A 16,475-nucleotide genomic window follows, 5' to 3' on the forward strand; every position below is an offset into this window, starting at 1 on the left:
ATTATAGATTCTGCAGTTATGATAGTTATACAAGTCACTCTTATAAGACAGACAGACTAGTAATAAGTTTAAACTTCGGGCGCGGCTGGCAAGGAGCCATTCGCTTGCGGTCTTTTTTTCAACCATGACATTGTTACTGATATTATTATATTACTGATAAAGAGTACTTGATATAAAATGATGAAGATATTTATATTGAATAAGCTTTTTCTTTTCTGAAGACTACTTCAAAGGGAAGAGTTCAAAGGCAGTCATGGTTATAAGCTGCCAGACTACAATCCCCTCTTATCATAAGTACGGAGTAGTGGCTTGCTTACTCCTGTCCCCGGCGCCCGGGGCCTATTGTTACAGTAACAGAAGAGTGAGAATGAGGTTGATGATAGCAGTTGGTTCTCACACAACTTAATGAAATCTTTGAAGCGTGATTTTTACTTTTATTTTTTATCTTTATTTTGACTAGATATCAAACCACACCTTCTGCTGCTGCTGAACATTTATTAATCAGCAGGAATTTTTTAAGAGCAAAGAGGAAAATTCATTTCAGAAAGAAAGTACTCCGTACAACTCTATCTATCAGGCATTAACCCGTTTGATACTGAGAGGATGTGTATTGTGTAAGTTACTGATATGTAAATACACGTTTCTTGGAGCAAAGAATTAAAACCTTGATACATTGAGTTTGGCGGAAGAATTACCTGAGACAGGCCCTGACAAATTGACAATACCATGGTGACGCGCCAGGTCAATCTGGGAGCCATTCCCGATATGGCTAAGGGATGGACAAATCCGCGGCGGGACAGTTCTCAAAGCGGCAAGGGGGATCGAGCAGTGCTCGTTAATTGGCGGATGGCGTTGGGCTAAAAACGAAGCAAGATCAAACTCAAAAAGAAAAATACGGTTTGGCGGGAACTGAATGAAGTACGTCACAAACTCTGACGGTACCGTATTTACGATACTGCCCGAGTCTTTCGCAAGTTTGCTGGCTTCCTCCGCCCAATCTTCGCTCTTTTCTTCTCGTTGCGGCTCTCTTTTTTCCTATCTCAGACCTCAACTCAACCCTCAACTCTCAACTCCCCGCTTCTCCTCCCTTCCTCTCCCATATCTTCTTCTTCTTCTTCTTCTTCTTCTTCTTCTTCTTCTTCTTTTCCCCCTTTGCCCCCTCCCATTGAGCTTAAGCTCTATTCTTTTCGTTTCCCTGTTCTCGCAGTGGAGAGCTGTTTCCCTTAGACATATCTTCTCATTCCCTTCCTCTTCCCGCTTCCACCATCCACTCCCGTCTTATATAAATAACGCCAGGCGGTGTGGGCCCTCTCTGGCTCTGGATCTGGCTCTGGCTCTGAGTTTTCCCCCTCTCCCAGCCTGGCTGGTCCCCCCTGAAGTTTTCACGCGCACTTTTTTGTTCTTGTTTTTATTTTTTTTTACTGCTCTCCTCGAACTAAAAACCAAAAGTAAAATACCTAGGCGCAGAAACCTTGGTAACTTACGTCTTCATAAATTTGTCCAGCCATGGCATCCACCCTCAACTCCGTGTCGTCGTCTGCCAACGGAGCCTCAGGCAATCCTCTCAGCAATCCTATGCAGCAGAATCCCTCCTCTGCTGCTTCTAACAATAATAACAACAGCAACAGCAGCAACAACAACAACAGCAGCAGCAGCAGCAGGCCAGCTATGCGCTCGAGTTCCACGCTCAAGACCAGCACTGATGGAAGTCGACGGCAGGCAGCCAGCCCAGTCGACGGTGCTCAAAGGTATGTCGTCGTTCTCGTTGCCATTGTCTCTGTCGCGGGAGCCGCACCTTCCCATTATCCCATTCCCCATTCGTCTCCATCGTCCTTTCCCCCTTGGCAGCTGTGGCATTGTCTTTGTTGTCGTGTTACGACTGTGGCCGTGGAAGGAGCCAAGGAGGTTCCAGCTTAGGCGTTGAGCCTCCTCATGCCTTCCAAATTTCCGCCAACGCCCCAGAGCTTTTCTTCTTCCACACACACAAACACGTAAACTCACCACATGCACACACACAAACACAAACCTCTACACATCTACAAAGCCTCCAGTTGATTCCTCTTCCTGCTTCTCCGTGACCTTGCCCTTAGTCCGTCAGATAGGCGCTGAAACATTCTATGTCTATTCTCATTTCTTGCCATGTTCGCCTCGATGTCTTGAATCGATTTTGCCCTCTACCACGAGCACGTTCACTGACTTTATTCCTCCGTCCTTCGCATATATTATAGGCGTAATAACCCCCCAAAGGCCTGGACTCAATCCACAAATCCTCTCACCCAAAAGCCTTCCTATCCAAACCAGAACGGAGGAGCTCCTCAGCGGAAATCCACAATTTCTCCGAATCCAATGGCGTCGTCGTCGCCGAACAGGGAGTCAAATACCCCTGATATGCATGCAAATGACCGCCTTACCTTCCTCTTAGCTGCCTGCATAGTACGTCCAGTCCTTCTTTCCCTTACCGGTCCTAGGCACACACACACATGCGTCGTCGTTCCTCTACTAACACATTCTGTTTGGTAGGGTTTAAATGCAACCGTCACAACTAAAAGCGGAGAGAAGTTTTCCGGTATTTTTTCGGGCTCGTCGTTGGAACCAAATGACTCTTCGTTTGCATTGAAAATGACACAACGTTGCTCCTCCCCACAACCAGACCACAGTCGGTCGAATGGCCTCAGTGATCATTCCAGCCTTTACATTGGGTCAGGCGTAGATCATCAAATGATTTTCGATGTTCAAGATGTTGCGGATGTCTGTGTTGAAAACGTCTCGACTGTCGGAATTGCTGCAAAAGAACAGAATGGTAATTAAGACAGCCTCTCCATCTTTTACCACACACATTTTAGCTAACATTCGTTTTACTAGGAGCTCCCACGGGCTTCAAAACAGACACGGACATCTCTGGCGGCCAAGCAGTCCGAGAAAGAGAACTCCAACGCTGGGAACCCGGCACAGATGCTCCTGTTGACTTGTCTTTGGAGAGCGCAGGCTCGACTAGTTGGGACCAATTTGAAGTAAATGAACGCCTTTTTGGGGCCACTACAAGTTACGACGAGAATCTATACACCACTCGAATAGATCGTTCGGACCCATCATATAAACGCAAGGAAGCTGAGGCAGCTAGAATTGCACGTGAGATCGAATCCAGTGAGACGGATAATGCCCATTTAAGGGAAGAGCGCGGTTTAGTCGCTGAAAACGATTACGCAAATGAGGAGGATAAATACAGTGGTGTTCGTCGTGAGGATTTTCCCCCTCTCCAATCCGGACAACCAAACAAGTATACTCCACCTGCAAGGCGTGCACCCACAAGCCACCCTACTGTTCCCGGCGCCCCGGTTGATCCCGCAATCATTAGTGCCCAAATCGCGCGCCCCGACATACCACCGAAGCAATCAAGCCAGCCCAAGATCAACATCACACCTTCACAAACTACTATAACTACTTCAACTACCACTACTGATGCGGTCAAGGATAAAGCACCAGAAACAACCAAATCCGCCCCATCTCTTAAACCCCCTACAAGTTCCGAACAGAAACAGGTCTCCGGAAAACCTACGTCGAATTCCAATGTTCCTTCAAAGCGCAATGGAGTCGAGAATGCATCCTCCAACGTGGAGGTAGAAGTACTTGACCATTTCCGGCAGTTCGCGACCATTGAGAAGATGAAACTCCAAGAGCGTCGTCGGAATCAAGCGTCCTATGATCGGACGATTAAACTCAATGAGCTGATGAAGTTTTCTAAGAACTTCAAACTTGGAACGCCTGTTCCAAAAGATCTTGTGCCCATCTTGGCCAAGGATCCTAGTAAGCAGGAGGAAATTATCGAGAAAGCACGCCGGCAACACGAGGAAAAGCTTGCAGCTGCCGCCGCCAAAGCAGCTGGTGCAACCCCTCCAGACGCTTCGACTGCTACTGCTCCTGCCGCTGAACAGAAGCCCACTGCGCCTCGCGCTTCGGGCTCTTCCCGATACGATGTTGGCGCGGTGCCACCGGTGGCACCGTCAGATCGCCAACAATACCCCCGCGGCCGCCAAGGGTATCCACCAATGGGCCCTCATAGTGGCCCAGGAGGACGACCGATGGGACATCATACAGCGCATCCGGGGCGGTCGGGTCCTGGTCTTCTTAGCCACCGCCTGGCGGATATTCAGCAGCAACGTAAAGGCGGAGCGATGGGTCATCCTATGCCTCCCCCTCTTCCTGTTCAGGATGGGCGTATTACCCCTCACGGACCCCTTGGTGGAGATCAGTCTAGTCTTAATAGCCCTCATAAATCGGTGCAGAGCCCAACGTCGGCTACTTCAACGAAATTCAATGTCAGGGCACACGAATTTAAGCCTAACCCAGCTGCACATACCTTTACTCCCGGAGGCACATCTGCCATGACATCAGGCCCAGCTAACGCTAGGCCACAATCGATTTCACGTGCTGCTAGCCCATCTGCCTTTTTTGGTGCAAAGAAACCACTACCGCCATCAGAACGGCCCTCAATTAATGACCACTTCAACCCAGTTAAGCGAATGAAAAAAGAGGCAACAGAGCAGAGTACTACTAAAGACTACGCATTTAATGGTGGAATTCCCCAAGCGTATCGGACTCCGCCTACCTGGGAGGTTGCTCCGATTAATGCTGAGAAAACTTACGCTGATATGTTTAAAACACCTACCCCTGTACCTTCGGCTTCCCCGCAACGGGCTGCATCTAATCCTCAATTGCCACATCAACATCAGCTACCGTTTCACCTCCAGCACTCAGGTCCTCCAACCACGGGTCCGCCTCAGGCTCATCCACACCCCCACGCACAATCACACCACCCATCAGGACCCCCACTCTTTGAAGATCACCATCGCATGCACATGTCTGCTTCTACTTCGCAAGTATACCCATCGCCCAGATTACAACAAACCCCTGTGGCATACCATTCTCCCATGGGACACCATGCACAGCTAGCATATGGACAACCGGTTCCACAGTTCTACACGGCCCAGGGGCCGCAACCCCCTCACATGCGACACTATCCCGGCGGCCCACAGTTTGTTAACCCGCAAAACGGCATGGGAGCGCCCATGATGGTCCAGCAGCCTTCGAACGGTCCTTATGCAGGTATGCCACAAGGTATGGGTGTCCCATACAACCCACAAATGCCAATGTATTCACCCAATGCCGGCCATGCCTACCCGCAACATGTACCACCGCCACCTCAACCACATAGTGGCTACCCCAGCCCAAGCCGAGGTGCACCTATGATGATGCATCAGGGCTCACAACAGGGCTCGCAACAGGGCCACCCTCCTCAGCCTATCATGTTTATGAATTCTAGTCAACATGGACAACCCGTCTACGCCCCACAGCAACCAGGTTACAGTGAGTGAACTCGACATATTTCCATTCTTTTCATAGCTCCCAATACTCGCCATGCTAACTATTTGAAAAAGTTCCTCCAGTACGCGCTGGTTATCCTCAACATCAGCAGTCTCATTTCAACACCAGCCCTCACCAAACACACCATTACCCACACCATCAGCATAGAGCCCAGAACAATACTCACTACAATCAAATGCCACACATGCATCATCCCCACATGGCGCCGCAAGGCCCCCCTCAGAACGCACCTGCTGGACCCCATCCTCCAGAGGCTGTTGATGAGGTGAAATGAGAAGTTTCAGTGGCTAAATTTACGGCTTCCTTTTCCTTCGCTGGAAACAACCGATTGTGGCATGAAAACCACAGAAATGCTCACTTGCCATTTTCCTTTTCCGGAATGTTGCGTGCAGTGGCGGGACTAGTAACTTGTGCTACGTTGCTTCTTGCTATACTTTTTCTTAACCCGGTTACATTTTGGCGGCGCAGTGTTGATTGATATTTGCTTTTACTGGTCTCGTGTGGTGCGGTTGCAACATTCAAAACATGGTTAAATGAATATACATGAGCGGATTGCGCGGAGTGCTCGTAGTAAGCTTTTGTTGATACATTCTCTCATTCCTCTCTGTCCGTTTATGCAATTCTAACAGTGATACAGGAACTTGGAGGTGAGATTGATCATATACGAATATTCGCCGCTGGATGGAAGAAGGTCGCTTTCCTGGACGAATCAAGGGCTTCCGCGCCTAACGTAGGCGAGGCGATCAGCTAAAAAGCTTTGAATCGATCCCTCGCTGGAATATATACCGTGACCCACAGGATCGGCGCAAGCCAAACCCTAGCCACTATTGAGGTCACTAGCTGGTTCGAAGATATTGAAAGGGGAGTTCGATAGGGCATCCCCCGCCGGTGGAGGCCATTTTAAGAAGGATTGCCGTTCAAAAAGAAGCTCGAGGTCGATATCCTGACTAGAAAAGGGGGGTTGTTGGGGGATTTGTTGATATATAAATACTGTTATGTGATGCAGAAGAAACGAGCTCGGGCTTATGAGCGCGGAAATGAAGGCGGCAATGGTGGGATGTATGAAATTGATGAGGCGAGTGGGATTAGATATTTTTTCGAGGCAGGCCGGAGTGGGATGTCACTGAGAGTATAGCTGTTGGCTTTTAGTACTTTTTTTCACGTCTTTTTCTTTCCGTGTGAGGAAGATGGGGACAACAAGGAGGAATGATGTGGTTTTCTCGTTGATTATTATTACTGCTACTATTTTAGTTAAATGAATTTTTGTTTCCGAAGAGAAATGGCCTCTGCCTTTGAGCTACATAACTGCTTCTCGCCGTTTTTTGACCTTCAGAAACGCAGTTTGCCTTCTCCGAAACGGAAAATGTGGCATGGAAGGGAAATTGAACAGCAGATAAAAAGCTTCAATAACCATCTATATATTTTATTTCTTAATCATTACTAGTGCTATTCTCATCCGTATAAAGATGAGAGATTTGAAATATTGTGTTTTTAGAGCTTAATTATTAAATGCTCTGCTTGAAGGATTTATATATTTGTTATATACTTTTTTACGTTCAAATTCTGGATATACTCCACTCCGTACATATATGTTAACCATTTTTTGAACTCCATATGCGTGAATCTTATGTTACGTGCATTTTTCATATCGTGTTCTGTTCCACACATCTAGGGGATGCATGTAACCTATCATCCTATGTGGCTAGGTTACTTGAGTAGACTGGCTGGCTACATGGTATCACTGAACTGGCTGGCTGGCCTGAAACGGAATTATCCTCATTCTATTAGTTAGATGTAGGGCATATTGTTAAAAACTGAATTGCCCTCCGGCCCCCTTTCTCATTTTTCTGCGTCCAGGTTCCTCTTTTCCAACACGTAGCTTTTGAGATTTGAAGGGTTGCCGCCCTAGGGGGGTGAGGCGTATCGTGTAAGGGAGAGGGGAGGGGGGAGAAAAGGTTAGTTCTGGGGTGGTGAGAATGATGGGTGGGTTAAATACTTCAATATTTCAATAGCTTCCATGCATTCGCTGTGTAAAGAAGGATGCGGGACGTGGCGTGCTGTATGGGAAGATGCTGTGAGACGTTTTTGGGAGTTGACGTACATGTATACACGTGTATACGATGATGATCGTATTGCGTGTATGGTGGTGCAACGGAATGAGTATGTTGTTGATTTTCTGGGGTGGATATTGTTTTACTCCGTCCCCCTCTTTTTTTTTTTTTTTTGGGTCTTACTTTTCTTTTGGTTGTTGCTATCAATGTTTGCGGGGAGTATCAGCGCTCTGACGAAGACAGATACGTACCTAGAAACGCACGCTATAATGTTAGCGAATGAAGATGGATGTTTCAAAGCGGTCAACAATATCTTTGACGTTGTGTTTTCGTCGCCCCCTAGGTTTTCTCTCGCTACTCAGAGCTTGCGATTGGGACTGGGGTTTGTTTGGCCTTTTATTCATAGGTCTAGGGGGGGAGGCATGTGAGATGGACATGATAGCCCTAATCCCTTTCAAACTTCTTTCACTTCATTCTTCTCCTCAGGTCTTTTCAGTTTCTATTTTTGGTCATCATTCATACGCCCAGGCGAAGGTTTACACTGGCACATGAAAGAATCACTGCAGCAGAAAAAGCGGTTCTCAGCAAGAGAACCTCTATTGGAAAAAGGCAAATGTGACGTCGAACCGACAATTTCGTTTGCGGGCAGCACGGGGTCTTCAGGAATTCTCCTGGGCCTTCCGCTTTCTCAATCTCGTGGGTAGCCTCGATCCATGACTGAGTCGGCGAAAAGAACAAATATCAAGATAATTTCGCACCAACAAAGTCGAGAAATCCACAATTCCCTCCTCAAGAAGAGAGATACATATTCTGGTACACTCTGCGTTCCCTCTCGCTCTCAAGCCAATCCCTTTCCTGCTTGATCTCTCTAGCTCCGGTTCCTCGCGCAGTGATGTAGGCAAAATCTTAATTGTCCGCCACTGCCATTAGCTCCTCGTGTCCTCATGTAGCAAAGCGGACAGGAACTCCAGTTAAGTGGTGGTAATTGTTTCTTTGTACACACTGTTATCTTGCGGTTTCTCCAAGAGATCTTCCATGATAACTTCATGACTGTCCCAGTAATTTCACTTGTGGAGACAGAAATCAGATCCCTCTTGCCACAGCGTGCCTGCGACAGTCTATCCCCCAAAGAGAGGAGAGAGGGAAGAGGAGCAGAGAGCAGCAGAAGAAGAGACCGTTTTGAGAGGTAGAGAGGGCGGCGACAGAGAGCCAGAATATCCCGGCCGGTTTGGCGATCGGGATCCCACGACTCCATAGTTCAGAAAAAAAAAATGAAAAATCCGCCTTATCAGTCATAAAAGAAGGGCATGGCCTTTCTTCTGAAGACCAAGAGGAAGAAGATAGAAGAATTATACCTCGCAAAAATTGATGAAACTTGTCACGTCGATGTCACATTTGCCTTATCCGGTAGGGGTGCGAGTACCGCGTCTCTCTGTGCATGTACCAAAACTCTTGCCTGGCGTTTTTTGGGAGTCTGACCTTTTACCAGTTTCGCATCATAGGAGATTCTTAGGAATGAAAAAGGGGGGGAATAGGTTCGCAAGTTCGTCTCTTGAGGCGGTGGGGAAGGGAATAATAATACAACATAGCAGAGGCGGGGGCTGGGAACTGACCTTTCTAGGAGTTGAAATGTACGGTTCGTAAAATGAATAGAGTGGGTTAGGATATAATCATAAAGCTAGCTATTTCAAAAACGTAGCTTTTCACTCTAGTGTTGGTTATCGAGAAATGGAAAGTTGAGATTTGTTGCTGTTAAAAAGTACTTTGAGATCGCGAACAGTTGCGGCGGCAAAAATAGCTATCGGCGGATGTAAGCGCTAAAGTAAAGCGCTAACCCAATCAGGACAAATGACAGAACGCCATTTGTGATAATGACAGCTTGGTCGCGGTCCCTTGCTGTTCACACAACGTCTAAGCCGTGCAGATATCCCGATACCCAGTTTTGTTTTTGAGTTTTTTATGTCTTTGATGATAATGATATACCGTCTATTTTAAACGTTTATTTGACCTCCAATTTTCTGTTTTCCTACTGCAAGGGGCGGACACAAGAGCCACGATTACCCCTGTTTTGATCTACTTGCGGGGGCGGAATATATCACTCTTCTTTATTTTCTAGAAATGGATTTTCTAAAATCAGCTGTCGCTTCGGCGATTGCCAAAGGCAGCTCGTTTCCGTACAGCTTCGGCGACCGGGTTGATGATAACGACTCCATATGGACACTTCACAATGGCACAAAGCGGGTATGGGTTTAGAATACACTATCCAAACCTGCCTCCATTAATATGCTGGGACTAATCTAGATATTTTCTTTTCGACAATCTAGGAAGATGGCTCATCGTGCAGCATATTCACATTTGATATCGCAGCAAATAAACCCCGCCTACCACTTGCCAAAAACGCAGTTCGCAAACACCGTACCCTTAGGCATCCCGGGGTTGTCAAAGTGCTAGAAACGATAGAGGTGGGGATACCTCTTTTGTCGGGTATCGAGATGCTACTGCAGGAACAAGAAGGCTAACGGAAGGCGTAGACAGACATGAACATTTATATCGTGACCGAAAGGATCACTCCGCTTTCGTGGCCGGTAAAAAGGAGGAGCCTGAGCGAGGAAACCGCAAAATGGGGCTTATTTGCAATTGCTGTGAGTTTTACTACTTATTTGCTTACTGGAAGGCATCTTTTTTTTTTACTAATTCTGTGAACTTTTGTAGTCGACGCTTAAATTTATCAACGAAGATGCGTCTTCGGTTCACGGCGCGGTCAGAGTCTCCTCTATATACACAAGCGAAAGTGGGGAATGGAAACTGGGAGGGTTTGATATACTCAGCTCCATGAAGGAGGACGACGCCGTAATATACGTTCGTTTCCCCTTCTCCTGGCCAACACAAAAACACTGGTGATTAATATTGTGGCAGACATATGGTAGCCTCATGCCGGATTCTTCACGTTATGCACCACCGGAGATCACGAAAGGCGGCGGCTGGGAAACTATCAAACGCAACCCATTACCTGCGACGGATTCTTACAATTTTGGGTGCCTTATTTTCGAGGTTTTTAATGGTAGCTACAGAGGGAACGACCAAGCAGGCCAGACCTCAAATGTCCCTCCAAGCATGCATCAAAGTTACAAGAGACTTATGAATCCCAACCCAAAGCTAAGGCTCAGCGTGGCCCATTTCCTGGAACAAGGAAAACGCAGCGGAGGTTTTTTCGAAACTCCGTTAATCCGGCTCACCCAGGATATTGAAAGTTTAGGATTGAAAAGTGAAGGGGAACGGGATCAATTTATTAAGTATGTCCAACGTATCTTCCAAACAACATGGGGGATCCTTTGTCTAATCTAGCTATTCTAGTGAGCTCGATGAGCTGACAGACGATTTCCCTGAGGATTTCTTTAAAATGAAGGTCTTGCCTGAGTTGCTAAAATCTGTTGAGTTTGGCGGCGGAGGACCAAAAGTTTTTGCTTCCATTTTAAAGATCGGCACGAAGCTCTCAGAGGAGGAGTATTCGAGTAAACTTATACCGGTTATCGTACGATTATTTGGCAACCCTGACCGTGCTATGCGTGTTTGCTTGCTTGATAATCTCCCTTTGATGATCGACCACCTCCCACAGAAAATTGTTAACGATAAAATATTTCCCCAAATGGTAAGTTTCATACCGTGGGAACGATTGAATAGATTTATTTACAATATTAACGTCTATTGTTAGGTAACTGGTTTTACCGATATCGCCCCGGTTGTAAGGGAGCAGACTGTAAAAGCAGTACTCGCTGTCATCGGGAAACTCTCTGACCGAACCATTAACGGCGAACTGTTGCGATACCTTGCCAAAACTGCCAATGACGAGCAACCAGGAATCCGAACAAACACGACCATATGTCTCGGGCGAATTGCAAGGAACCTAGGGCAAAGCGTAAGTTCATTCCTTTTTATTCTAACTAATTACAAGCCATTGCTAATACCAACATTTTTATTCAGTCAAGAGCCAAAGTCCTCACAGCTGCATTCAGTCGTTCCCTGAGAGATCCGTTCGTCCATGCCCGAAACGCAGGTCTCCTTGCTCTAAGTGCAACTCTAGACCTATTTACTGAAGAGGACTGTGCAACAAAATTGTTGCCGGCAATTTGTCCTTCTTTATTGGACAAGGAGAAGTGAGTATTGCCATGCCAGGCACCAGGCGCAAAAGTAATTTTCACTGACTGATGAAATAGGCTTGTCCGAGACCAAGCAAACAAAACGCTTGATTTATATCTTCAGCGCATTCGCAAGTTTAGTGCATCGATGCCTGATACAACGTTACCAGCCCAGAACCTCTCTGAAACTCATGTCGCAGTCGCTGCACGGATGGGTACGCCAAATGACACATCCTGGGCAGGATGGGCAATTTCGTCATTTACGAATAAAATAACAAGTGCGAAAGGTGAAATTGAGCCAACATCTAATGGCAGTCAGTCCGCTGTTGCACCTGCAACTCGAGCTTCGTCAATGCCGCATACAGTGAGATCGTCGCCATCTGCCCAGGTAAATAAATCAAGCGAAGCCTTGCGGCTTGGTGCACCACAAATTTCTCGAACTACATCGGAGCCTCCACCTAAGGATTCCAAGTTGGAACCTGAACATGAGGAAGAAGACGCGTTTGATGCGTGGGGAGCTATAGATGATGAGGATAACGAAGATGATGGGTCCGACGCCTTTTATGACGCTAAGGGATCCCCTTCTCCCAGTCTACCTACAACATCTACGCACACGCCATTCGATGACGGCGGAGAACCCGATTTTGCTGGGTGGTTAGCCGCCCAGTCCAAAGCCAAATCTAAAAGGCCATTACCCAAAGGGCTCTCCAAATCCACCAACACAAAAGTCGCGGGTGCCACACGGCTAACAAGCACATCGAAAGCATCCGTCCCGAGCAGTAAGAGCTCGTCTGTCAAAGGTAGAACGTCCTCCCAACCAGCTAAAACGATCGATACGAAGCCGAAAGAAGACGCAGGCGAGGATGACTGGGGCGATGCTTGGGATTAACAACTTTAGTCTTTCTGTTTTTAATGAGAGGTTTACCTACTTGCTCAAGACTGCGTCTGCCTGCAAGTTGTCTACATCTATATCACATTAATTCATATTTATATATGTTGCACGAGTGCAGCCGTTAGCATAGCGTCTTTGGTAATTGGATATATAGAGAGTACATACAGCTTACATGAAATAGTGAATTGAAGACATTACCTAAAGCCGACCCGCTTCCCGAATAATGTACCATCAACAGTGCCGGTAAGTTAGGAAGTATTAGTTGTCAAAGGTTGTAGTCGTGTGACAGTTCTCAGAAGTGACGTGAGGATTAATCTGTGGATACAAAACTACGAGTTTCCCGCTGAAAGGTTCGCAAACCACCAATGACTGTCGGCCCTTTTAGCTCAAGATTTTTAAAAATTGATTTACAATATCAAAAATAAAATGAGAGAAGAATGAACCAAAATGGGAAAAAAAGGAAAAAAGAATACTTCGTATATGCATCATCCGTGAATCGAACACGGGCCCCATCGAGACTCGGTGACTCGAAAGTCATGGCAACGATGGATTCTACCACTAGACCAATGATGCTAGCTTGTTGAAGTGAGCCTCTCGCCACTTAATTAATATAGGCCTCGTTCGATGACCCCCTGCTGGCATTAACGGCTACCTGGTCATCAAACAATCTCGACAAAACCCATGGATAGTTACCGCCACCCTGCATTTCTTATTTTTCTTAATTCAACACAAGCATCAAATGCTCGCTTACGCTCGCTTTGCTGCTTGCGCAGCCCCGGCCCCCCTCTATCACTTCCACTCTCTACCTCTACCCCCTCTTACCACCCCTGCCACCCCTTCCACTCCCTACCTCCTCTACCACCACCACCGCCTCTACCGCCCCGCAGCTCCCCCTACCACTTCCACCCCCTACCTCTACACCCCTTACCACCCCTACCCCCTCTACCACCACCACCGCCTCTACCGCCCCGCAACCCCCCCTACCACTTCTACCCCCTACCTCTACCCCCTTCTTACCACCCCTACCCTCTCTACCACCACCACCGCCTCTACCGCCCCGCAAACCCCCCTATCACTTCCACTCTCTACCTCTACCCACTCTTACCACTCCTTCCACCCCTTCCACTCTCTTTATTACAGAGTATTTAGCAGTATATACTATAAACACAGAGATCAAAATGTGGTAGAGATAGTAAGAGAGGAGTAGAGATAGTGAAAGTGATAGAAGAGACTGCAGAGCAGTAGAGGTAGTGATAGTGATAGAGAGAGTAGAGATGGAAGGGATGGAAGGGGTGGTAAGAGAGGGGTAGGAGTGGTAAGAGAGTGACTGGTAAGATGAGGGTAGAGATATGAAGTGGAAGTGATAGGAGGTGCTGTGGGGCGTTAGACGCAGTGGTGGTGGTAGAGAGGGTAGAGGTGGAAGGGGTGGTAGAGGTGGTAGAGGTGATAGAGGTGGTAAAGGGGGGGTAGAAGTGGAAGGAATGATAGGGGTGGTAAGAGAGAGGGTGATAAGATGGGGGTAGAGATATGAAGTAGAAGTGATAGGGGGTGCTGCGGGGCGTTAGAGGCGGTGGTGGTGGTAGAGGGGGTAGAGGGGGTAGAGGGTGAAAGGGGTGATAGAGGTGGTAAGAGAGTGAGTGATAAGATGAGAGTAGAGATAGAGAGTGGAAGTGATAGAGGGTGCTGTGGGGCGGTAGAGGCAGTGGTGGTGGTAGAGAGGGTAGAGGTGAAAGGGGTGGTAGGGGTGGTAAGGGGGGGTCGGAGTGGAAGGGGTGGTAGGGGTGATAGGGGTGGTAAGAGAGTAGAGGTATGAAGTAGAAGTGATAGGGGTGCTGCGGGGCGTTAGAGGCGGTGGTGGTGGTAGAGGCGGTAAGGGTGGTAGGAGCAATTGCTAGGACAACGCCACTGAGCAGGCGCCACTACATATCCATGGATTTTTGATGGGGTGCATGTGATGTCACATTACAGTGTTTTTTGCACGGAAAAGTTGGTTTTTCTTTAATATATAGAGAGATGTTTTCTTTGTTTCGCGCTTATGCAAATGCAGCTAGTCCAACCCTAACCTTAACTTAAACTTAAAATAAAAGTTAAAAAGAATTTTGTCCCATCTCAAACCCACAGCTACGTGATTTGCTCAGCATCATTCTCCACCGACCAAACATTCATCTAAGGCAAGATGGCCGAGCGGTCCAAGGCGCCAGATTAAGGTTCTGGTCTCGAGAGGGGCGTGGGTTCAAATCCCACTCTTGTCACCATTCTTTTTTTATATTTTACCCTTTTTTTTGGTGATGGACGGACGCGTGAGTAATAATAGGCCACAAGAGGAATTATTTTGGGGTACGGAGTACATTTTGCGGTCTTGGCCGTTCGTACCCCGCGAGGAACGATGACGTCAACGGGATTGTCGTCCTCACAGCAACCTTCAGAGTTGGCTTCGCCTATGTCATTTTCATATATAACGACTGATTTGAGCTTGGGTTTCCTCACCTATCTACGGCAGGCTGAGCCACAGTAGGAGTTGGCGTAGCTAACTTTGTGGAAAGATTGAAACCACTCTGCAATAACCCTTGTTCAATAATCATGTCAGCTGGGGGGTCAAGGCCATTGGAGGGGAAGTTTGCAATCATCACAGGGGGTTCAAGGGGTAAATACTTCCTAATTATACTTTATATTAGTCGCCGTGACGAATGCCGTCCCCCTTCCCACTAGTTCAACAACTATGTACACCAAGAAAGCACGCGCGCATACAAGAACCAGATACTAACAGATTTTCTCAAAAAGGCATTGGAGCAGCCACTGCCCATAACTTGGCATCGAAAGGCTGCTCACTTCTTCTCAACTATACCTCCACTTCCTCAACGGAGCGGACACTCCAGCTCTGTGAAGAGTTGACCAAAGCCCACTCCATCCGCTGCATAAGTGTCCAGGCAGACCTCAGCGAGCCCACCGCAGCAGTCCAGAAAATTCTTGCCAGTGCCCAAAACCACTTCACCAATTCATTCACCAACAGCTTAACCATCGACATCCTAATCAACAATGCCGGCATCGGGGGCGATATCCGCCTCAACGACCCCGTTCGCGGGCCTATCAGTGCGGAATTCTTCCACCACATGTACACCGTCAATGTCCTGGCTCCCCTGCTCCTCACGCAAGCCGTGGCCCCTTACCTACCACAGGACCGATCGGGGCGAATTGTGAACCTCTCAAGCGTTAGTGCAAGCTTGGGCTTTGAAGGGCAGAGTGTCTACGGAGGGACCAAGGCGGCGATGGAAGCCATGACGCGGACGTGGGCGCGTGAACTTGGCGACCGCGCGACTGTCAATGCCATCAACCCGGGGCCGGTTATTGGGGATATGTACTGGGAGGCAGGGGAGGACTTTTGGAAGACGATGCAGGGCTGGCAGGACAACACGCCTGGCAGCAAGCTTGTGGTGGATGATGGGCTTGCGGGGACGGGTGCGGAGAGATTGAGTGAGGAGATTCAGAGGATCGTGTGGGAGAAGATGGGAGGGAGGAGGCCGGCTTTTACGGATGAGATTGCTGGCGTGGTGGGCATGCTGTGCACGAAGGATGGGCAGTGGTGTACCGGGAGCGTGGTATGTGCTAATGGAGGGTTGAGGATGAGTATGTGATGCGCTGGATAAAGGGTATCTTTGTAAGAAAGGGTCATAGATCTATCTAACCCTGTTGAAGCATGGTTGAAGAAACATGGGTTAATCGAAAGGTATATGATATTGTAGGGAGCGAGTATGCATGGTTTTACATCCAGTCCTTGAATAAGTCCATATCTCGAATAGTTTCTCAGCTGTACGGCTTTCGCCAATATTTTGTTTGTCTAGGACAACGTATAGACGCGGCGTCCATCAAGGGAGTCGACTCCGTGAAGGCTATTGTACAGTATATATCGCTTGTAGATCTAGAATTTGGAATTTGAACCTTCGAAACGTTAACATAACATGCGATAATTCTTAAGTGGGATCCTCACTAACTTAACTAAGAAAGGCCATATTATTT

At 47.6% G+C, this 16,475-nt stretch overlaps 3 protein-coding genes and 2 non-coding genes across 5 annotated transcripts; 4 read left to right on the top strand and 1 right to left on the bottom strand.

Annotated features, from left to right (window-relative positions):
• Positions 1–1,018: 1,018 nt before the first annotated feature.
• On the top strand, positions 1,019–6,828 carry BDBG_02358 (PAB1 binding protein). The gene is made up of 6 exons (XM_031720756.1): positions 1,019–1,748; positions 2,229–2,433; positions 2,521–2,800; positions 2,863–5,364; positions 5,436–5,952; positions 6,020–6,828. Exons 1-5 carry the CDS (start codon positions 1,507–1,509, stop codon positions 5,654–5,656), a joined length of 3,450 nt encoding a protein of 1,149 aa, XP_031577031.1. The 5' UTR covers positions 1,019–1,506; the 3' UTR covers positions 5,657–5,952; positions 6,020–6,828.
• A 2,400-nt stretch (positions 6,829–9,228) lies between these two features.
• On the top strand, positions 9,229–12,897 carry BDBG_02360 (SCY1 protein kinase). Its single transcript, XM_002627643.2, has 9 exons — positions 9,229–9,674; positions 9,758–9,895; positions 9,965–10,075; positions 10,146–10,292; positions 10,350–10,726; positions 10,788–11,082; positions 11,146–11,349; positions 11,415–11,587; positions 11,648–12,897. The coding sequence occupies exons 1-9, from the start codon at positions 9,552–9,554 to the stop codon at positions 12,456–12,458; spliced, it is 2,379 nt and encodes a 792-aa protein (XP_002627689.1). The 5' UTR covers positions 9,229–9,551; the 3' UTR covers positions 12,459–12,897.
• Positions 12,898–12,942: 45 nt separating this feature from the next.
• BDBG_16552 lies at positions 12,943–13,034 on the bottom strand. The gene has a single exon. It is a non-coding gene; the product is annotated as a tRNA-Gly (tRNA).
• A 1,597-nt stretch (positions 13,035–14,631) lies between these two features.
• On the top strand, positions 14,632–14,713 carry BDBG_16553. The gene has a single exon. It is a non-coding gene; the product is annotated as a tRNA-Leu (tRNA).
• On the top strand, positions 14,658–16,470 carry BDBG_02362 (3-oxoacyl-[acyl-carrier protein] reductase). The gene is made up of 2 exons (XM_031720757.1): positions 14,658–15,105; positions 15,243–16,470. Exons 1-2 carry the CDS (start codon positions 15,042–15,044, stop codon positions 16,091–16,093), a joined length of 915 nt encoding a protein of 304 aa, XP_031577032.1. The 5' UTR covers positions 14,658–15,041; the 3' UTR covers positions 16,094–16,470.
• The last annotated feature ends 5 nt before the right edge of the window (positions 16,471–16,475 follow it).

Source organism: Blastomyces gilchristii (assembly GCF_000003855.2).
Source record: "Blastomyces gilchristii SLH14081 genomic scaffold supercont1.3, whole genome shotgun sequence".
NCBI lineage: Eukaryota > Fungi > Ascomycota > Eurotiomycetes > Onygenales > Ajellomycetaceae > Blastomyces > Blastomyces gilchristii.

Excerpts from the sequence above, each read along its gene's own strand:
- BDBG_02358 (XM_031720756.1), top strand. The coding sequence starts at position 1,507 with ATGGCATCCACCCTCAACTCCGTGTCGTCGTCTGCCAACGGAGCCTCA. Across the intron at positions 1,749-2,228 it reads CCAGTCGACGGTGCTCAAAG|GCGTAATAACCCCCCAAAGG; the intron begins GTATGTCGTCGT and ends CATATATTATAG. Across the intron at positions 5,365-5,435 it reads CCCACAGCAACCAGGTTACA|TTCCTCCAGTACGCGCTGGT; the intron begins GTGAGTGAACTC and ends TATTTGAAAAAG.
- BDBG_02360 (XM_002627643.2), top strand. The coding sequence starts at position 9,552 with ATGGATTTTCTAAAATCAGCTGTCGCTTCGGCGATTGCCAAAGGCAGC. Across the intron at positions 9,675-9,757 it reads TTCACAATGGCACAAAGCGG|GAAGATGGCTCATCGTGCAG; the intron begins GTATGGGTTTAG and ends TCGACAATCTAG. Across the intron at positions 11,083-11,145 it reads ATAAAATATTTCCCCAAATG|GTAACTGGTTTTACCGATAT; the intron begins GTAAGTTTCATA and ends GTCTATTGTTAG.
- BDBG_02362 (XM_031720757.1), top strand. The coding sequence starts at position 15,042 with ATGTCAGCTGGGGGGTCAAGGCCATTGGAGGGGAAGTTTGCAATCATC. Across the intron at positions 15,106-15,242 it reads CATCACAGGGGGTTCAAGGG|GCATTGGAGCAGCCACTGCC; the intron begins GTAAATACTTCC and ends TTTCTCAAAAAG.